The sequence below is a fragment of the Megalobrama amblycephala genome, linkage group LG5 (genome assembly GCF_018812025.1).
Source record: "Megalobrama amblycephala isolate DHTTF-2021 linkage group LG5, ASM1881202v1, whole genome shotgun sequence".
Lineage (NCBI taxonomy): Eukaryota > Metazoa > Chordata > Actinopteri > Cypriniformes > Xenocyprididae > Megalobrama > Megalobrama amblycephala.
The window spans coordinates 33,746,430-33,768,876 of NC_063048.1; the positions used below are offsets into that span (position 1 = coordinate 33,746,430).

A 22,447-nucleotide genomic window follows, 5' to 3' on the forward strand; every position below is an offset into this window, starting at 1 on the left:
CGAGAGTCATTCACGCTGACCTCAGGCCATCAGGCAGTCCTTTTAATCAAGCCCTGATTTGCACCTCGTTAAACAAATCCTGGTAAATTCTTCTGATAAGATAACCAAAAACAAATCAGAATCTTAGCAGTTTTTGGAGCGCATGCTAGATCTTTGGTGCTATCAGCATGATTATTTTGGCCAGAAAAGAGAGGAAACAAGGGAGGACACGGAGGAGAAGATCCAGGCACGAGGAACCACCCTTAAACAAAATTATCACAGAAGTTCGATCATGTTTTGACAAGAGGGTACAAGTAATGGAAAATATTCAGCACCCCCAACATAATTCACTAATTTCGTCAGATTAGCTGATGTAAAATCCCATATATAAATCTTCTGCTCAAATGATCACACTTCTATACACTGTAAAAGTCAGAGTCATTGCCATTAATTGTCCACTTTCAAGCTAATGGAAGATGACCATAATCTTCCACTTCCACTTTACTTCAGAATGATGAATTAGTGGAGCCAATATGTACAGCATGTGCTTGGGAAAAATGACGTAGGTGTCAAAACCTTAAATAATTTATTGGAATGACTCATCTGTTTACACGGACAGAATTTTTTAGTCAGTCTGAATCAATTAAATGTTATATTTTGTGCCGTTTATAGTATAATGTGTTTTTAAAAAAAAAAATACATACATATATATATATATGTATATATATTGTCAGATCAGATATTTTTCACTGATTGAGGTCTTTAGGTTAAGGCTTTTCATTCTGTTAGTAAAACTACTAACTTAAAGTAAAATTACTTTCTTTAATAGAATTACTAAGCTACTAAGCTATTACTAAGAATTACATGGCTATGGAATCAAATCACAGAATCACAGAATCAAATTGCTTGAGTAAAACTCATAAAACTATTGCAATACAAGTTCTGCAAGATTAAGAATAGAATAATATTCAGGAACCGCCTAACCTGCCAAAAAAACAAAAACAAAAACCACTTGGGGCAGAGGAGGCTCACCTTATGTGAAGATGAGATCTGACAGTCACCACAGCCAATTTATGCTAAGGCTCACACTGGATACTGATGCAAGGTTTGGAGCTCTATGTGCACTCGGTTCAGAGGAAAAGCACTGTAGCCAATTTGGCTTTCATATCTGATGTATGTTTCACAAAATGGCAAGCCAGGGTCAGAAATGAACTTGGGCTAAGACAAAAAATAATAATAATAATAATAATACACAAGATGACATATCATCAAGACTCTATGTGAAGCTGTAACAATTGAAACTTATTCAGAATTTATATTGTTAGAAAAATAATCCTCATAAAATAAAAATAGTCCCCTGCAAAAAAATCTAGTCTAGCTCACAATCTTTTTGAAAAATGCAACTTAAATGGGCGTGGTGGCTGTGAGAAGAGGGGAGGGGAGAGGAGAGGAGAGGAGAGGGGAGGGGGGAAACTCTCATCGCCAGTAGCCCATGCATATCGACTGTCACTAAAAATCAGTGGTAAAACGTGAGGAAATACTACATTTTTTTAAAAAACTGGAAAAGTTAAAATCTAATGAAATACACTGACACTTTATTTTTGTCTTTTCAAGAGTTACTGAATGCCCTGCTACATATATCCTACAGTAATCGTAATTCTATTTAAAACATATTAATGTACATGTGTAATTACAGTCATTATAAAATATATAGTTGTTTATATACACACTATACATGCATATATTTGAAAAAAAAAAATAACGCTTAAAAAAAACCCTTGCGTACATAGCATAGATCTACGCGCCGAACCTGCAACACGCTCAGTCAGTCAGGCTGCGTGTCGACTGGAGCAGAGCAAGCGACCAGAGCATTTTTAGATTCATTCCTATGGAAGTTGAGCGTCACATTTAACTTACACGCGGCTCAACTTCCATAGGAATGAACCGAAAACACTCGCGCTTACCCGCTCGCTCCGCGCCAACGGACACGCACCGTCAGTCAGTCAGTCTCTCTCGCTGTTTAGTGCCGTTAACCGTCCTCGTCATTGGAAAGATCCACGTGGTGTCATGAATAATTAAGAGAGTGTCTTCTCATTGGATAAAAAACTCAGTCTCGTTAATAATTATGAAACACCGATGAGTCATCAAAGTACTATCGTGCTCTGCCACGTCACAGCCTGTGACGTGGACAGGATGAAGATTTTAAATCCGGAAGACGAAAATAGCGTATAAAAACTAAAATTTAACCATTTCCCCCCTACTATTAAATCTAACAGATGCTAACATTGTCTTCAATGGTGTTCAACACACATACCTCTGTTAAAATCTCAGAAATTTTGGTTTAGGGTTTCATGACCCTTTAATTTCTTACACAGTGGGGAAACATGAACATGAAACATGGAAAAAGATGGACAGTTAAAGAGAGAGGATGATGAGCAATAGATGACAAGAAGCTAAAGCAGGAAAGTGGGATGAAAGTGAGAAATTGAAAAACTACATGAAATAGAGATGATAAGGTCTCATTAAATTCTCTGTTCTTATCATCCAAGACTGTCTCTTGAGGCTCTGATATGTTACGCTTGACTCTGCTCAACTAAAGACCCAGGCTGACAGATTCCTGAACAAGCAGCTATTTATTCCTGTCTGCTCTCTCTGGGGAGGAGTATTATTAGCAACATTCATGTACAATATCGATCCTGAAGCCTGGGTCCTACAGCTGAAGATAGGGTCTAGATCCGTGTCAAGATGGGCATCTTGAAAACATACAATGTCTGAATATATTTATTATTCATTACAATGATTAAACTGCTTTTTATCATTTTATATTGAAAACTGAACAATTTAAAGCTGAAGTACATTATGTTTCCACCACTAACATCCTAAAAAAAAAAAAAAAAAAAAATCTTCAAACAGGTTTACCCAAACACTCCAGACAGTCCCGCCCCCAAACGTACGTTATTGGTTGAGTCACTGTTGCTGTGTCGGGCTGGTCAGGAACAAACAGAGCAACAGTTTTTATTGTTTGATATATGTCTACACACATTAAACTGGGAGAGAAGAAAGTATTTTAACAATGAAAAAATACACACTTCAGCTTTAACAAGGCCAAATATTATCAAAGCACTGGGGAAAAAAAAAAAAAAAAAAAAAAAAAAACCATTCAGTGAAAGTGAAATAAAGGGCAACAGACTTTACCTAATTAGCTGTTTCTGTTCTATTTTATAATTGATCTCCTACATACATCCATTCAACACTCGTTCCCACTCATCACCATTCTAATAGACCTAGACATGATGTTCCCTAATAAAAAGGAAAAGGATGCTTCAAAATAACTGCATAGAGAGACTAAAGACAAGGCAGAAATCCATCCATTTATCCACACATCCCAATTCAAAATTAGCAAACAGGGACAAGTTATATTAGCCAAGGGCTTTTGAAGAATTCAGTCTGATATAATTCATCTGCTTTTGTGTGCATGTGGGCTTGTTTTGCTTCAGATTAGCTGCAATCCATAGCTGGATTGTTTGCCGACCCTGTCCTTCCAAACAGATTGACTTCTCTATATTTATGACGACCATTGATCACATCTAAGTTCATCACCAATTGAATGACCCTCACCAACGACTCTTTGCTGACATTAAATAAAATAAAAACTTGTGTGATTTATGCTAAGTGTTCCCACAACAACAACCAATCAGCATGTATCATAGGGACCAGTGACAGATAGTGAGCTGGTGGATCGGCCAGCGGTAATGGCCTCATGAATCACGGGCTCAGCCTGTTATCAGTGTGTCTGCTATGTGCCGCGCTAGTTCTGTTCCAGCATTTGAAAACATGTCCAGGTCAAATGTCACGCCTAAATCAAAAGAAATTAGACATATTTTGAAGATTAAACTGTGACAATACTACAGACAACCCCAAATTCTCATCACCATAATAATAAAAATATCTCATTCTCATTACTGTAATGTGAAAATGAAAAAAAAAAAAAAGATGGAACAAATATTAGACATCCAACAGACAAGTAAATTTGACTTATGATTCTCTGGCATATTTACACAAATTAATAAAGTACTTGAAGGAAATTTAAAAAATGGTGTAAAATATACGTCTTGAAGCAAGGAATGTGTGTATGCGTGGAAAGAAAAAACGCCGCAATCATGGAGGGCTTCTCTAAACTCCATTCCGACTGCTATCGACAGGTAAGCAACAGAAACTGCATTATATTACAGATTTTTTTCAATTTAATTTATTTAGCAAACGTAATTTCATTCGATGATTGTGTTGTCATCACTTAATTCTGTACATTTGAAGTTTAGAGTGTTCTTAAAGGAATACTCTACTTTTTTTGAAAATTTTACCATTTTCGTATCCATACAGCCGATCTCCGGGTCTGGCGGTACCACTTTTAGCATAGCTTAGCATAGTTCATTGAATCTGATTAGACCGTTAGCATCTCGCTCAAAAACGACCAAAGAGTTTAAATATTTTTCCTATTTAAAACTTGACTCTTCTGTAGTTACATTGTGTACTAAGACTGACGGAAAATGAAACTTTGCGATTTTCTAGGCCGATATGGCTAATATCATTGCACCTGCTGCACCCATGGTACGGCAGCAAAGTTCCTTGATTATTACGCCGGAATGAGAGTATAGTTCCTAGCCATATCGGCCAAGAAAATCGCAACTTTTCATTTTCCGTCGGTCTTAGTACACGATGTAACTACAGAAGAGTCCATTTTTAAATAGGAAAAATATTGAAACTCTTTGGTCATTTTTGAGCGACATGCTAACGGTCTAATCAGATTCAATGAACTATGCTAAGCTATGCTAAAAGTGGTACCGCCAGACCCGGAGATCGGCTGAATGAATTCATAAACGGTAAAACTCAACTGTTTAACTCTAGGGGAGTAGGAAAATGAGCCTATTTTCAAAAAAAGTGGAGTGTTCCTTTAATAAGTTAGCTTAGTAAAACGTTAGCCATATATTTTTAACTTTACGTTTTACATATATTTGGTTAAAACCTTGAATTTGGTTACTTAAATCATGATCTTTTTGGTTTAATATTTGTTATTTTGCAGCCACAAATTAACATTAATGTTATGTGAGCAGGTTTTTGTTTCCTCATTTTAAGTAACGTTAAATCGTGCACGATAGAATTCATTCCCTCAATCATTTGCTAAATCATGCATACTATTTTTTAAATAGTTCCATATAGTTCCATTTTAAAATAGTTCCATTTTACTAAATCGTGACTACGTCGTAAATTACAATAATTTGCTGCCTTATTTAAATCAAACCGAGTAAACAAAATAATACAATATGGACAAGATTTACTAAATCAAGGGAACGAATTATTAATTCATGGTCACGATATATTTATCTGCATGTTGTGTGCCACATGCTAGCATTAATGTGAGGAAATGACGAGGAGAACTTGTAAGGTCATGCAGGATGTTTTAATGTGTTTGATCTGATTTGGTACGTTATAGCCTATAGTTATGATGTTTTGTTTTTGAGTTTCTTTTAATCACTTCATTTAACACAAGTTTTGTGAGATCTCGTTCTGGGCGACAGACTGAACAGTGAAAACTGTAAAACTCACAGATGCTCCCGGGGTTGTTTTTATGTTAGTCACCATTTAAGCAGTGTTTCAAAATTCCCCATTTGTTTCATTATAAAATGAGTGAAATGAATAATGTGGATGCAAATACTAATTACTTTTAATTTAAAAATATTTGCTGTTTATTGATTGTTTTTTGTCTGTTTTCTTAATTTCAGAATCCTTTGTGCCATCTTTGCTGTAAACTGGTTGAGAGGGACAGAAGAGAGAGACCGAACACAACGAATTGTTGCCCTTAAAGGGTTAGTTCAACCAAAAATGAAATTTCTGTCATTAATTACTCATCCTCATGTCGTTCCACACCCGTAAGACCTTCGTTCATCTTCGAAACACAAATTAAGATATTTTTGATGAAATCCAATATGGGGCTGTCGCGGTTAAGGAATTTCCCTTGCGGTATTTTTGAGTGGCTCAATAGCGCGATATGCGGTATTACCGCCATATATACATATATATATATATATATACATATATATATATATAGAGAGAGAGAGAGGTCATATTCAATAACGAAACTAAATAGAGCATTGAAGTAAAGAGAATGTCAAAATAAGGGTCTACAAAACAGAACATAAACCTGACAATAAGATGGTAGAGCTATTGTTGTATGTATAATAGTTAGTTTCGATCCTCGAATCTGACAAAACAAGACTTTCTGCTGATATTTCACGAGTATAAGCAGAACTAACGTAACTCATCTCTGCGCGTTCTAGACGGCAGTCAGTGCAGTTACATTGTTGTGACACAAGGTGGCGGCAAGGGACTGTCTTTGAGTCTTTAAACCGTTCATTCAACTGCACGTTCAAAAATGCAGATTCATTCAAAGAGAGATGAAATGAAACAAGCTGTTGAAATAATTTTTTTAACGTTGAGCGTCACTTTATAAGGCTCAGCTGACCAGTAATGCTTCGATGCTAAGGCAGAGATTTCGCTATCCTTGGACACGACAACTTTTTTCATGAATATATGTCTCGGCCTGAAGGACAGACGCAGGTAATCGCACACGCTCAGTCGATCTCTCTCACATTCACTGTCTGTTTAGGCTTGTTTAGTGCAAATCTACGGAGCCTCTGTACAAATCACCATAGTACACATTATGCTATCATTATTACCTTATTTAATATTTAGTGCACGTGTATGAAGTGTAAAACGAGAAGGACATAGCCTTTCAAAAAATAGAAAACATGCAAATATCGCGGTTGCTGCGGTTTTTGCAGTGTTCTGCGGTTGGCTCGTCAAAAGCGCGGTATTACGAAATTGCGGTTATCGCGACAGCCCTAATCCAATAGCTGTCTGACTTCTCAGTAGACAGCAACTTAACCAACACTTTCAAAGTCCAGAAAGGTACTAAAGGCGGCGTTAAAATAGTCAACGTGACTGCAGTGGTTCAACCTTAATGTTAAAGTGACAAGAATACTTTTGTATGCAAAAACAAAACAAAAATAACAACTTTATTCAAAAATATCTTCTGTTCGGTGTCACTGTGCTACACTCTTTACATCCAGCGCTTCCAGGTTCTATGTCAGAACGGCGGCTCAGTATTGGCCGAAGCTGTTCACGTGAGCAGCACGACACATGCGTGTGATGCTGACGCAGGAGTCGGCCAATAATGAGACGGCATTCTGATGTAGAACCTGGAAGCACTGGACGTAAAGAGCGTAGCGTCTGAAACTTTAATTTCAGAAGGCAGACTCATTATTGGCCAGCTCCTGTGTCGGCATCACACGCATGCATTCTCGTAACTTCATAACATTAAATTGAACCACTGTAGTCACGTTGACTATTTTAACGATGTCTTTACTACTTTTCTTGACTTTGAATGTGGTAATTACGTTGCTTTCTATGGGGGATCAAAAATAATAAGATATATCAAAAAAAAAATATTTAATTTGTGTTCCGAAGATGAACGAAGGTCTTACGGGTTGAAGGTGAGTAATTAATGACAGAAATTTCATTTTTGGGTGAACTAACCCTTTAAGTTTGTTTTTTCCCCCCATTGTTTTAGTCAAACCACACTGGAAATGGAGCATTTCATGAGCTGTGCAATATAACTTCATCATAATAATTCAACAAACAAATTATCATTATGCAATTACTGTAAAAAAACATCAGGAAACACAACACGCTTAAAGTATTACAGTGTCACATTCAAACAAATGCAGACTGATTATTCACATAATCAATAATTAATCAATAGTTGATTGACTATAGTCTTGACTAATTAAATGCTATGCATTGCATTGTATTTGAATAACATTCACAAAATAATTTATTCACAGCAAAAGAATAGTTAAACTATTGCCCAAATGAGGTCATTTTGTCTTTGGACAGACTAAATTAAAGGCCCAAAAATATCCAGCTGCAGACTCTGGGGAATAAACCATTACAGGACCTTGACTGAGCTTCACTGCAGTTCTTTGGTGAGCTCGCCGTTCAGAAAGACAGAGAAAAGCACATGCTGTGGGAGGAGACAGGCTGTCTCTCTGTCCATCACTTCAGGCTCATGTTACACATGAAAACACAACAAATAGGGATTCATGAGGGAGAGAGAGGCTTTCCCCATACTGTAAGATAGACAGACTGCAAAAAGTCAAGATGAACCCTGGAACAGATGGGCTATGAGTAATTCAAACCCTTCAGACACACAAAGAGGTCTCTGAGTCTCTGAGCCAGAACTCTAGACTGATTTCTTTCTGCACTTGTTCCATTGATTGATTCAGAAACCTGCCAATATACTCCAGAAACTCCTGTGAGACAGAAGTGGCTCTGCGGTCTCAAACGTGGCTCTCACAATTGGCTCAAACATTTCCCTACAAATGTCCTCATTTCATCTGATCAAGACAAAATTGATTTGTGAAAAAGGGATTTTGTATTTATTGTCGCTGTCAGGCAGAAACCTTGCATCTCCTTATTTTTCACTTCATGTCATTTTTATTTTTACATAAATCATTGCTATTGGTTACGCTTTACATCTGTCTGCAGATGTTTTGCAAATATTTAACCAATGAAAAGCAATTTAAAAAAAAACTTGTGACTAAAGCTCGTAACTCCATTGGATCCTCAAACTAACGATAAAACGTCGTAACTCCACCTCGCCTCAATCGTGAATGAAGTGCCGCACACATTTTGGACTGTCTCTGCTTGTTTGCAATGCAAGGTAAACAAAGAACTGGTTGTTTGAATAAGTACAGCATTTTCTCACTGCTGTCAATTCTGATTATTTTGTTACTGAAAGGAAAGCGCATAGCACATTTACATATCCATCAAAACGTCGCTCTCAGCAGCGTGGACAACATCGGGTTGTTCGCTAACAGCCTACCGTTTGTCATGTTTTTCTAACTTTTCACCCCTAAGAGAAGAACTTCACTGTAAATATATCCGGGCCTTTAGTCTAGCATTTGTCATCGAGTCATATGCATAGACAATACTGTTATAAATAGCCTGTGTGTAGTACTTCCCCTTTTGTTCCACATAACTACAATAAACTTTATACCCTGTTAAGTTGATAAAAATGTAATGCGATGAGCTTAGTGTCTCAGATGTGGCCATTCTAATGGTGGACAAAATATTTTGATAAAATGTTAATAATGCAAGTTTCTGACCACATACAAAGACACAATATCAACTCAACTTCACATTGATTTCATTCAATTTAAACAAAAAATATTGTTTTTTCCATTTCCTGAAAAGTAGTGGTTCTGGTTCTCCGCCTGCATAGTTAAGCCCAGAAATGAAAAATGGATCAACAAAAGTAACATCTGAAAATTACATGTTTTAGACTCTGGAATCGCTGGAGAATATGAAGTTCTTCTAGATGTTTTTGAGAAGAAGAAGAAAAAAAAAAAGTGTTATAACCGTCCTGATCAACTGCATTTGCGTATGTGGTCAGCTGGGTCCTACCTTAACAGCTGCAGTGACTCCATCTTCAGTGGTGCTCTGTCCATTCTGAAAGAGAAACAGAAAAAGATTTATTTATACATGTATATGCAGTAATAATTTGGACATATTTTAGAATATTAGCCCTAGTTATCAAAACATGAGTGTGCACGCATGAACTTGAAGGCTCACAGCTTTGGTGTCAAAATCATAAATGCGTGTTATGTCTACATGACATAATCAATGGCTCCCGAGTCCCGGGGCATTTATACAGGATCGGCTGCTTTGATACACTCATATACACACACGCTATCTGTGAATGTGCTTGAACATCTGTTCTGCCCACAAGATGGATCTTCAGATGCAATTCTATAATACAGATATTTCACTGTACAGCACTAATAAAAGAAATTTACATTTATTACACCATTTATTTTGTGTGCTTAATGATTATAGAGATCGTACTGTAGAATCGATACAGCATAAGTTCAAAATACGACTGCATTGTTTGTGTATTCATGGGCCCTTGTAATCTTTAAATCAAAAACATTAATTTCCCCTCCCCCTTGCAACATCATTGGCCAGTTTCACAGATAAGGATTAAGATCCACATTAAAATGCATGTTTGTACGGTCTTAACTGAAAGCAACTTGCACTGACATATCTTAAAATACACTGATCAGCGAACATAAACAGGCAAAGCTCAGGCAAACCTAAATGACACGCGAGAACAAAACTCTTCCAGAAGCTCTTGTGCGGTGTAACACACAAGTATGAATCTCATTGGTTCTCACGTCAAGCAAACATGCTTGAGCTTCCGTTTACCACAACTGATGTGTGAGTTGATAAATGCTTATATGTGAATAAAAGTCTAAATTCAAACTGTTCATCATATAAAGCGATCGAGTCTCTTCAGAAAATTCTGCTCAATTCATATGGATTAGTTTTGCAATCTCTTAATGAACTTTTTGAAGCATCAAAGTGTCAGTTGCGTAGCTGTCTATGAAGGGACAGAAAGCTCTCAGATTTTACCAAAAAGATCTTCATTTGTGTTCCGAAGATGAACGAAAGTCTTACGGGTTTGGAATGACATGAGGGTGAGTAATTAATGACAGAATGTTCATTTCTGTGTGAACTAACCCTTTAACTAAAGTTAATTAATGGGACCTTATTGTAAAGTGTTACCGTAAATACATAGCAAGACAGTATAAAGTAACTGCATGAATATTTAATGGAGGTAAGCTCAGAGACAGTTTATGATTGGTTGACTGTTTGCTAAACAACTTGCAGTAAAAATCTAGCACTGCATTGTTTCAACTGCAAAATTTTAGCCAGGACTAAAACAGGCTTTAACCCAGGGTTTAAACAGATTCAGGTTTAAGGACAGTGTAAAAAGGCTTACAGAGGACCAGGAAAAAGACTACATGTACATGTCTACATCTGGGAACTGTATCTAATGATGGACGACCAACATTGAGCCCCAATAATAAAAACTCTCAGATGAGATGCGAACAAACCACCAAGAATCAAAACACATGTAAAATAGATGTAAATACTGTAAAAACATGTAGACAAGCCTTCCTCATGGCCATTTCCCCCCTAGGAGAATTTACCTGACCAGTTGATCTTAGATAAACATGAACAGTTTATTCATTTATTAAAGCACAATTGAGTTCTGTCAGTCTCTATATCTCGCAAACAAACGATGTACATACATAAAGACAAAGAGAGAATGTGTGTAAGTACTGTTTATTCGTTTTCTGATGCAGAATTACCAGCATGGCCGACTGATTTCTGCAGTCCTAATGGTGAATTCTCTCATGAACCGGCAGAAAAACACAATCACATCCTGCACAGGCGATTGCTTTCAATTTCATTTAAAACAGAACCTTGAGCGAGAAGAGAAGGAAATGAAGGAGACAAAAATAAAAAGAATTGGAGGAAGGAAGAAAACAATTCTGGCTGCTCATAGAAAAACGAAAAACAGACAAAGATCAAGGATTCGTCACATGCGAAGTCAGAGCTCAGTTTATTTATGCCGACTTCAGATCGATTCACTCAAGTGCTCTGGATGTTAAGTCTTAGAAAAGTGGTTTACCGTCAATGTCGCTTTTGATGACAATAAATACAAGAGGTCTGAGAAAAGAGGTTTCTGTGGTAACTGCAAAGACCTTCAGATATCATCTCTAAATTGTGTAGTAAGACCTCTGGTCATCTACAGACTTTTTTTTTTTAAAGAACAACAACAAATATTATACAAAATGGGGATGAATAAACTTACCAAAAATTAATAGAAAAAAAAAGACAAAAATGGCTCCAAATAACTTAAGTCAATAAGGCAGTATTCAGCTCGCTTAATGATGAAGTGTGTCATTTTTTATGTTAAAGTACTTGAGCTTAAATGCAAAACCAATATAAATGATCAATTCTTAAGGTTTACTCATTAGAAAAGGTAAAAACTTAGATGGTATCAAAACACTGAGCACCTCGGCCAATGGTGTGAGTTTGGGGCGAGACTATCAACCAAATAATAGAAGATGGGTTTCAAGACAGCCATTACATTTGCAATTTTGTTTAATGATGTTAGCGGCAGAGAAATAACACACTTTGGCTTACATAACTCAGTTCATACAAGAACTGATATGTGCTTACGTAAATCATTAACGGACTGTGTCAAAGTGATCTGTGAACACCAGATATATGAAACTGATAAGGAAATATGAGCTGTGCTTAATTAATGCACACATTTAACAACACATTGCTGAATCCAGCTTATTGAAATCTTTATAAAGTGTAAGACGTACATATGATAGATTGTGTTTGATAGCAGCTCTCTCTTCAAAAGAGAATGAAAGAGAGAAAAGTGTACCTAATTTCCTTATGAAAGGTCAGAGAGATACACAAAAAAAATAAAAAATGGAAACAAAATATTACTTGTGTGATGTGTGCATGTCTAAATTATGTGTTTCCTTTCAGTAAACTAACTCAGGAGGTTAAAAGGACAAACAGAATAGAACTGAAACTTCAGTGCAACTTCCGGTTTTCTAGAAAAACAAACACACTATTATTATTATTATTATGAAACTATTATTCGCATAATGAACAACAAACATACACACATGCACAGAGAGAGATCAAGGAGATTGAGTGCATGTGAAATGCACTAAAATAAAAACACAACATAAGCCTCTTGATCAGGGCCGCAGGTCACATGTGACCCTGAAACTTTTCCTGAAAACACTATGCAAATGAAAGTGATAAAAGAGCCATCTACAAAAAATTAACATCAACTCTCTCATAATGAGACCCTGTTACAGAAATAGAATGTGAGTAATTGGGACCAAACTGTTCCTGAGATGTGGGAGGAAGTGTGTGTGTGTGTGTGTGGTTCAGGTATACCCTACGTTATGGGGACAAAATGTCTCTACAAAGATGGCAATATCCATAATCCTTGTTGGGGACATTTTTTTGGTCTCCATGAAGAAACCAGCTTTTAAAAATTATACTAAGTGATGTTTTTTTTGAAAATCTAAAAAAGTGTTGAAAGTTTTCTGTGATGGGTAGGTTTTAGTGTTGTCAAAAATATCAATATTTTGATATGTATAAAATATCTGAAACCATTTGAAGCTTCCTTGTGCTGTGTGTAAGCTTTTGCATCAAAATTACCCCATTAAAAAAACAAATACATTGAGTTAGCAAATATTTGTGAGATAATTGTAATGGTAATTGATCAACATTTTATATGAAAAAAAGCTTAAAAGCTTTATCATATAAAGCGATCTCTTCAGAAGAAATTTTTGATTGGCTAGACTTTCAATGGATGAACAAAAAAAGAAATAATATTAAAAATATCTATATGATAGTATATGCACCGCTTTTTCCCATGGTATCGAATATCAGTACTTTTCAAGGTATCGTATCGAAGTTAGAAATTCCAGTATCATCACAACACTAGTAGATTTAGGGTTGAGGGATAGAATATACAGTTTGTCCAGTTTAAAAATCAGGATGTCTATGGAATGTTCCCATAAAACATGAAAACCCAACATATAACATGAGCATCTCATGTGTGTGAGTTTGTGTATCAGACAAAACTGTGCCTTTCATTCACACAGAGACATGCAGAAATCACTTATTAGCGACATGCAGTGACAGGCTGTTGTCATGTTTATTTGTTATCATGTTATGTTGTCATGTTATGTTCGTTATCGACGTAAATTTCATTGCAATGTCGATATGATATTGTTTATTGCCCAGCCCTACAGGAGAGAACAGAGAGAGTTGCAAAAAAGCATCAGCCACTTGGAAGAAGCCAATCAAATCAGACACATGGACATTCTCCGAGACACAAAACCATTTGAATAAAAGTTCTCTTGTGAGGATAAATGTTTTTTTGTAGAGCACAATGTGCTTTATGGGTGAATTAACAGCTATCAAGAGCATGAAAACTAATTTCAAGAGACCTTCAGAAATGCCAATTTTCCTATTCAGCCTGTCATGTTAATGGTTCGGGGTACTATTAATGCATTTTAATGTTTTATTTTAAAGGTGCCCTAGAACTTTTTTTTAAAAGATGTAATATAAGTCTAAGGTGTCCCCTGAATGTGTCTGTGAAGTTTCAGCTCAAAATACCCCATAGATTTTTTTTAATTAATTTTTTTAACTGCCTATTTTGGGGCATAATTAGAATGAGCCGATTCAGGGTGTGTGGCCCTTTAAATGCTCACGCTCCCTGCCCACGGAGCTCGCGCTTGCCTTAAACAACATAAAAAAATTCAAACAGCTAATGTAACCCTCAAAATGGATCTTTACAAAGTGTTCGTCATGCAGCATGTCTAATCGCATAAGTACAGTGTTTATTTTGATGTTTACATTGATTCTGAATGAGTTTGAGGCTGTGCTCCGTGGCTAACGGCTAATGCTACACTGTTGGAGAGATTTATAGAGAATGAAGGTGTGTTTATGAATTATACAGACTGCAAGTGTTTAAAAATGAAAATAGCGACGGCTCTTGTCTCCGTGAATACAGTAAGAAATGATGGTAACTTTAAACACATTTAACAGTACATTAGCAACATGCTAACGAAACATTTAGAAAGACAATTTACAAATATCACTAAAAATATCATGTTATCATGACTCATGTCAGTTATTATCGCTCCATCTGCCATTTTTCGCTATTGTTCTTGCTTGCTTACCTAGTCTGTTTGTTCAGCTGTGCACATCCAGATGTTCTGCTCTTGTGTAATGCCTCAATCATGGGCTGGCATATGCAAATATTGGGGGCGTACACCCCGACTGTTACGTAACAGTCGGTGTTATGTTGAGATTCGCCTGTTCTTCGGAGGTCTTTTAAACAAATGAGATTTATATAAGAAGGAGGAAACAATGGAGTTTGAGACTCACTGTATGTCATTATACTGAACTCTTGTTATTTAACTATGCTGAGGTAAATTCAATTTTTGAATCTAGGGCACCTTTAAAGACATTTTTGTTTTGACCTTTGTGAGTTGGGTCACCACTTGATGTTTAAATGAAAAGTAAAACAGGTTTTAAGAAAACCTACAGTGTTTTACAGTCCACTGATGAAGGATTTTATTTTTTTCCCCCTTTCTCAGCAGTGTTTGTCTTTACTTGTATACAGAACATTAACTCTTTCCTGCCACTGACAAGATCTTCTGTCATTTATGACACAATGCTTCCCCACCACTGACAAGTTTTCCGGCAATCTGAAATAGCACACCATCTCCGGATCCAAAAACAAAGGAAGAAGAAGATGAGCGTAAACCAGAAAGAGTGGATGGAAGTTGCTTACGCACAAGTAAGCTAATGTGATCATCAAACATTCAACCAAAAATGATGGCTGACAACTTTTTAGTAAATGTTGGCAGGGAAAGAGTTAATAACAGAAACACTAACTAGAAAATGCCTGAATATATTGCAAACTTCCTGTATTTGCACAACAAATGCTGGATTTTTCTCTATAGTGTGATATTAGTCTAGTCAAATATCAACTCTCCAGCACCCTTAGACAGAAGAAAACACATCTAGACTAGGTGAAGAGACAAATTTCATTTCTTCAGGCCCTGAAGGAACCAATATCAAAAGTCAGACCTGTCCTTACGTGTGACTCACAAATATGACTGACAGGTGAAAGTGGGAGTTGAAGGTTTCTAGATCCTTCTGAAGTCCCGGAGTAGTTCACACTGCAACTCAGAGCAAGAGGAACTTGCAACTAGCCCATTATGTAATATCATCTTAAACCTACAGATCAGGTGATGCTGTTGGGACATGCGAATGATGTCAGAGACGAAGCAATTGGGGATAGCAATGAAAAAGAATGCCAATTAAAAGGGCAAGAATTGAGTAAAGGAAGGAAATAAATGAGTCAGAATTGCTGATGATTCAGGCATTTGACATACACACAAAACATTTGTGTCTATTTCAATGTCAAACCTGACAGGCGTGTAAGACTGCATTGTAAGCAAGACTGAACAACAATGAATGTGACATCAATGACGAAGGTCTGACAGAATGTGTGTGCCCTTGTTAAAAGAAGGCAACAGAAAGCAGGAGTGATGAGGATAAAGAAAAGTTAAGACACAAGAGAGATGAATGGAAAGGAAGACAAAGAAATTACAGATGAATCCAATCAAGAATCAAACCACAAATGAATCATTAAAACTCTCTGATGAATTAAAGATAAACGTTCAGTACTTTCAAAGAGTAAGACTCTGACTGGTGTTCACAGGTGACAAGGATTTAAAAAGAGATGACAGGAAGAAATTCGACTTTTAGTTCAGAGTTCCGGATCAAATCATCTCCATATTCCCGGCCATCATGCGCTGCTATGCCTTCTCACGTTTCAAACCGCTGCACATACTGACAGCTGAGAGCGGAAACACACAACTTAAGCATTGGATATTCCCGAGGCTCATATGCTGGAAGCATGTGGCGTTGTGTGTGTGGCGTTAATGAAGAAGTTGAAAGAACAAGAAAGCAAATGGAAGAAATCTGACTGAATTTAATTAATATTCTATTAGAATATTCTTTTAGAACTGAAACTGAAAGCATGTAGAGCAGAGAATATCTGATCAATGTAAGTGAATCCAGCAACACTAATATTTGAATCCATCTCAGTTCAAAGATAACAACTCGGCTCGTAGGACACAGTCAGACTGGCTCTTCCGAGTGAAACATAACCCCTCCCTGTGGGACAGAAAGGGCCTCATACACTATGATATACCGTCGAGACACTTTCAGCAAATCTGTGAAGCTCCTGGGTTCACAGGAATACATTTCCGGCGAAGGAGCGAGAACAAAACTCGTGACTCCTGGAGCTCACTCAAAGCCTGTCCTGTAATAGAAGCATACAGCCTCAAATGTTTTCCTTTGTTCTCCAACATCTAACCAACAAAGGGTTGGAAGTCCTTATTGAACAGGCTCCAGGTTCCATGTAGCTGCAGGGCTTTGAAATAATACTACTACCAATCATCTTTGTGCAGTACGTATGATTACAAGCACACATCACTGCCGAACCCCAGAGAGCACACAGCCATCAAAGAGGTGAACAGCTGATGCTCTGAGCAAAACCTTAACAAAATATTAGGGCTGCTCCCGACTAAAGATTTTTCATTTAAGCAATCAGTCAACTAGTGGCACATTTATGATATTAATTTAATTAGGCTACTTAAATATGTGATGTGATCTGTGAAAATACCGACGGGCGAGACCACGCACAGCAACATCAAACAAAGCGCGCGTCTGTCACGGTGCATCATGTGCAGTGAAACCCGCGAATGTCATTGTAATTCGCTTCAACCTTTCCAAACTTTATGAAAGATTATTATACGGAAGGTTCGAGTGGTGTATGTGTGTGAGGAATTGGAAGCAAGTACCCCTTTAAAGGTGCTAAAGAGGATGTTTTGTTTTATACATTTTTGCAATATTACTTGAAACTGTCTTTACTAGCTGATAAAAGACTATTTATTAGGTGCACTGAAAGGAATAATATTAATATACATCATCTGTGCATGAGGTAGGGCCTTAAAAACATCAGCCAATCGTTTACGCGATCATTGCGTAAACGATTGGCCCTCTGGCTTGTCAATCACTGCCATTACGTTCGTTGTGAAAGACGTTTGCGGATTGGCCCTCTGGCTTGTCAATCACTGCCATGACGTTCCTTGTGAGAGACGAGCGCGGCTGCGCGCTCCAGTAACTTTCCGCACTCTACAGGCGCCGCATGCAATGTTTTTGTCAGGAGACAGGAGTAACAACTGCAGATTATGAGTTACCTGCGGTGAGTCCGACATAATGAATCCACTAACACGACGCAGCGAATGCCGGTGGTAAACACTCGTGTTCCAATAGACCAATTTGGTGTTTGCAAACAGCGATGACGTTTTTTGTGGGCGGAGCCTAGCTGGTTGCAGAAAATGACAGTTGAGCAGTAGAAGTCTATGGAAGCCACGAAATAAAAGAATAAAAAAAGTTAATTTCGAGTTTATATCTCACAATTCTGACTTTTATTTCTCGCAAATCTGAGTTTACATCTCACATTTCTTACAAAGAAAAACAGAATTGTCAGATATACTCGTTATTCTGTCTTTTCTGAATTGCAATTCCGCAATTGCAAATCCCGCAATTCTGACTTTTTCCCCCTCAGAATTGTGAAATAAACTCACAATTGCGAGTTATAAAGTCCGAACTGGGAGTAATAAACACGCAAATGCAAGAAAAAAAAGTCAGAATTGTGAAATAAAAATTATTATGTTTAAAAGTTATCTATGTAAAATACTATAGGTTTAAATTATTTTAATTATAATTATTTCATCATGTAACTGCTATGTATGTATGTCCTCTGAACTGCATATGTGAATATTATGTACACTTACTGTTTACATCAAATTCCTGCTTTAATAGTAGACTAATCCTTACAGATGTCATCAGTCCAGTCTGTGAAACGTCTCTGTTTATCTTCAAAGGACGTTTTTAACGATGGTTTTCTTTAAAAATGAAGACTATATTTTTTGCATTCCGATTCCAACATCCAGAGGCACAACAAAACATTTTTCTCTTTTTCTGTGGATTTTGCACATTTTCCTTCAATTGCTACCACTATTATTCTGCAACCAGTATGCGCGCGCAGCTGCAAGTGACGTAATTGTGACGTCTGCTCCAAAGTGGTCTATACTAGTGCACGAGTTTTGGGAGGCGTTCCCTCGAAATGAGCTGTGAAGGAGGGGGGTTGTTCTTACGCATGCGCTCATTTCAAAAACTCACTAACAGTCTTTGGTTTCTCAGTCGATGAAAAGATCCTCTTTAGCACCTTTAAATTGAACTGTTACAATGATAATCTGACCAATTGTGCACAAGACATACTAAAGAACACTTTTGTCGCATCTGATGCAAGTTCTGTTTATCTGGAGTTCATATATTTTAAATAATGCAAAACACATTTACATGGCTGGTAAAAATCAAGATCAATTTACTCACCTATGGCAGGTGTGTAAAAGTTACATCTGGACTCTGCCTACACATTTTCCCGACATCTTGTATGTCTACACAATGTGTGTTCGACGGCTCTTTGAGCACTGCAAGTATGTAAAACTGCCCGTAAAAACTGTCAAGGATGAAGCTGAAAAGCTTTTCTTTAAAAAAAAAAAAAAAAAAAAAAAAAAAAAAAAATCAAGTGGTTTGACATCCTGTGCCTTTCTTGGTCTAATCTACATCAGGAAGCACTTTTAAGGTCTTGTGGTACTTGCTGAAATGCTGTAACAAGATTCTAATCAGTACAGTAATTCTGCAAAATGAGTAAATTTAAATAAATTTCTGCCTCTCTTTTTCACCTGCACTTCTGCAGAATGAATTTTGTTCAAAGTACTGAAAAGAAATGAGAATGTTTCTGCAGCAAACTGGCTGTCGCCTGATTGGTGAACCTATTACAGGGATGAACGACCAGAAGGCAAGGGAGAAGGAAAGTTAATTTAAGCTCAAAATTGTACAGATTATTACAATGACAGGAACAAAAGACTAAATAACAAGTCTCTTATAGCAATTCTCAAAAGAGATCAGCATTAGTCTAAGAGCAAGATAAGAAACTAAATCTTTCTTCCATTCTCATTAGTCATGGACGTCACAGGCCATATTGTCTCTGCTTGCCCTGTAGTTATAAACTTGGTCTCCAGCCAAAGCTGGTGGAGCAAACTCCAGTGCTGTACAATGCAAAGGCCTGAAAGTTTACACTGAAATTAACTAGGAGCTGTTAGCACACAGTGGTCTATGATCAAAAGATATGATTCCTCAAACCAACATATCTGAATATATCTTTGCAAACGAAAAGGAAGTGAAACTCTTTTGAAGAAGTAAAAAACATCAAACTGTATGAAAGCTAAGAATGACAGGCTTATACTATGGATCATTACAAACATGTGGCTGTAATTGGGATTCACTTATGATGTATATTAAAGCAGTAAAAAATTCAAATAAACCTAGTTTTGTCCCGTACACAAATAAACAGTCTGGCTACACAAATCCAAGAGTGCTTAACGATTCAAAAAATGACTATTTCCTACTAGTGCTTTTTATTACATTAGACTGCTGTATTATTCATTCTTTTTTTTGACATTTCACATGTACCCCAGAGAAAACAAACTGCAGGGCAAGAAACAGTCAGTTCACTGAGCAGAACGTAAGAAAATCAATGATCTTCAACTAGAGTTTAAAGAAAATACAAGCTGCAGAGTCATTTCATGAAATTGGAGCCTATTCCATTTTGAGAAAGCTTTGGTTTCACTTTATTCTGATGGTCCCTTTAACTCATTTTGTTTACTAGTAACATTGCGCCTACAGTGTTAGTAGAGTATAAGTAGACTGGTACGGTTAGGGTTAGAATAAGTTGACATGTACTTGCAAAGTTACTTATAGTCAGTAGAATGTCTGTTGGGGAACCATCACAATAAAGAGTTATCAGATATTAAAAGGAATAGTTCACACAAAAAAGAAAATTGTGTCATCATTTACCCTCCCTTAAGTAGTTCCAAACCTGTATGAATTAGTTTGTTCTGCTGAACACAAAGGAAGATAATTGGAATTATGTCAGTAACCAAACAGATCTCATCCCCCATTTACTACCATAGTTGGAAAAATAAATACTGTGGTAGTCAATATAGGGCGAGATCTGTTTGGTTACTGACATTCTTCCAAATATCTTCCTTTGTGTTCAGCAGAATGAAGAAATTTATACAGGTTTGGAACAACATGGGTGAGTAAATGATGACAGAATTTTCATTTTTGGGTGAACTATCCCTTTAAGCAGACAGTCTACTAATACTCCAATGAGACTTAGTTGCAAAGTTACTTATAGTCAACAGAATGTTCAAAAGGGACCATCAACATAAAGTGTCACCAGTGTCAAAGATTTTTAGGCAATTTTCTGATTTTAAAAAGAATTCTTTAAGAGTTAAGTTTCATTATATAACCCCAAGCTAACTTTATAACATTTTATTTTCTTATATAGCCTACAAAACATGCATCCACGTAAAGAAAGTTTCTGGATGTTTTTGTGTGTCTGTGTTAAGGAAAATGTCTGTTATAAGTCATAGTAAAAATTAGTGACAGCTTTTTTAATTGTTAAAGACACTGATCTAGGCACCGTTTCGTGGAATGACCATCCAGTGTTACAAAACATCTAACCCGCGCTACTTTAGCGCGGCGCGCGACATGCTCGCGCTCCAAGACAACATTCAGTCAAGTCTGCCACTACCTGCAGAACTCTGCACCAGTGTTCAGTGATTTGAATCATTGCATTTTAAAGTTTCACATTTCTATACGATTGCCAGAATTCTCACGAACTCCCCATGACACGCACGTGGACCTCTGGCACGGATATTGGAACCCTGAGGGCACATTAAATCAGATAATTTTAGTGCTGTGATTTCACCACCTCTCACCTCCGTCTCCAACTGCACCAGCTCCATTTTGGGCCATGGTTCTGCCAGTTGAGCAAGTGGCATTGTGCGCGCTCTTTCGGTCTCTCCCAAGTACTCAAATATGGACAGGAATTTCTTCCGAACCCGAGTATTCCCTGCTGGAACGAGCAGATCTGTCCCTTTGGATCTGGAGCAAACGGGCGACTAAGTTCCTCTCTTACAATCCGCACAGGACGCGCATAATAATCACTCCGTAGAAAAATCAAAGCTGTTATTCCCGTATAAATGACGTTGACGGGTTCTCCTCGCGGTCCTGTGAGGAAGAAGAGTTGCACAGCCCCGTTCCTGGAAATGAACAAATCTCTCCCACTCACACATACACACAGGTGGACTCTGGTTTAGAGGAACATGCGCTGTGCGCGTCTGCAGCGATGAAACGCGTCTCCTCCGAGGAAATTGGATAAAAGATGTTTTTGCAATGCGGTGGAAAGTGTCTGCTGACCCTGACTGTCGGTGTGCGCACAGACACAGAAAGAGGAGCCGATGCTGTCAGTGTGTTTCGCTCTGAACGGAATCCACAGTGTAAAAGCGCATGAGCTTCAGCCGATCAAGATAGTTCTCGTCCAGCCCATTTCTCATACTACTCCTCTACTGACGCCCCTCTCCGGACGCTTACTGATACTGCAAGGCAAGATCTCAGCTGCATCATGGACATCTTAGCAGAGCCAGGGTCAGTGAGTTTGTAACTTTTTAAATAAAAACAACAAAATGTTATTACTTAAAGAGTGCAAAGAAAATCCATCCACTTTATACAAATACATGTTGTTAAACCTATAATAACGATTTATATTTAAGAGCTGTCGGGAAGGTTTGGCAGGAGATTGCATAGCCCATACACCGTGCGTGTCACAGAGAAAAGTAGCTCCGGCTATATTGGTAGCGTGAAGTTTTGTCGGCACAACGAACAAGAAAAATGAATCATGGATCATTAAAACGGCAAACCTTTGTGGAATCATCGCTTGTAAAAACAAAAACCG

General features: G+C 37.4%; 1 protein-coding gene across 2 annotated transcripts in view; it reads right to left on the bottom strand.

Annotated features, from left to right (window-relative positions):
• The window catches only part of rps6ka1 (ribosomal protein S6 kinase a, polypeptide 1), an 82,579-nt gene extending 60,531 nt beyond the window's left edge, over positions 1-22,048 (bottom strand). Inside the window, exons 1-2 of one of the 2 annotated variants that reach the window (XM_048191920.1) lie at positions 21,432-22,048; positions 9,502-9,546 (exon numbers count right to left, since the gene is read on the bottom strand). In XM_048191920.1, coding sequence (XP_048047877.1) covers positions 9,502-9,546; positions 21,432-21,494 — 108 coding nt within the window. In that variant the 5' untranslated portion in view covers positions 21,495-22,048. The remainder of the gene's footprint in view (positions 1-9,501; positions 9,547-21,431) is intronic. The other variant, XM_048191921.1, reaches the window with a different exon arrangement.
• Positions 22,049-22,447: the final 399 nt, after the last annotated feature.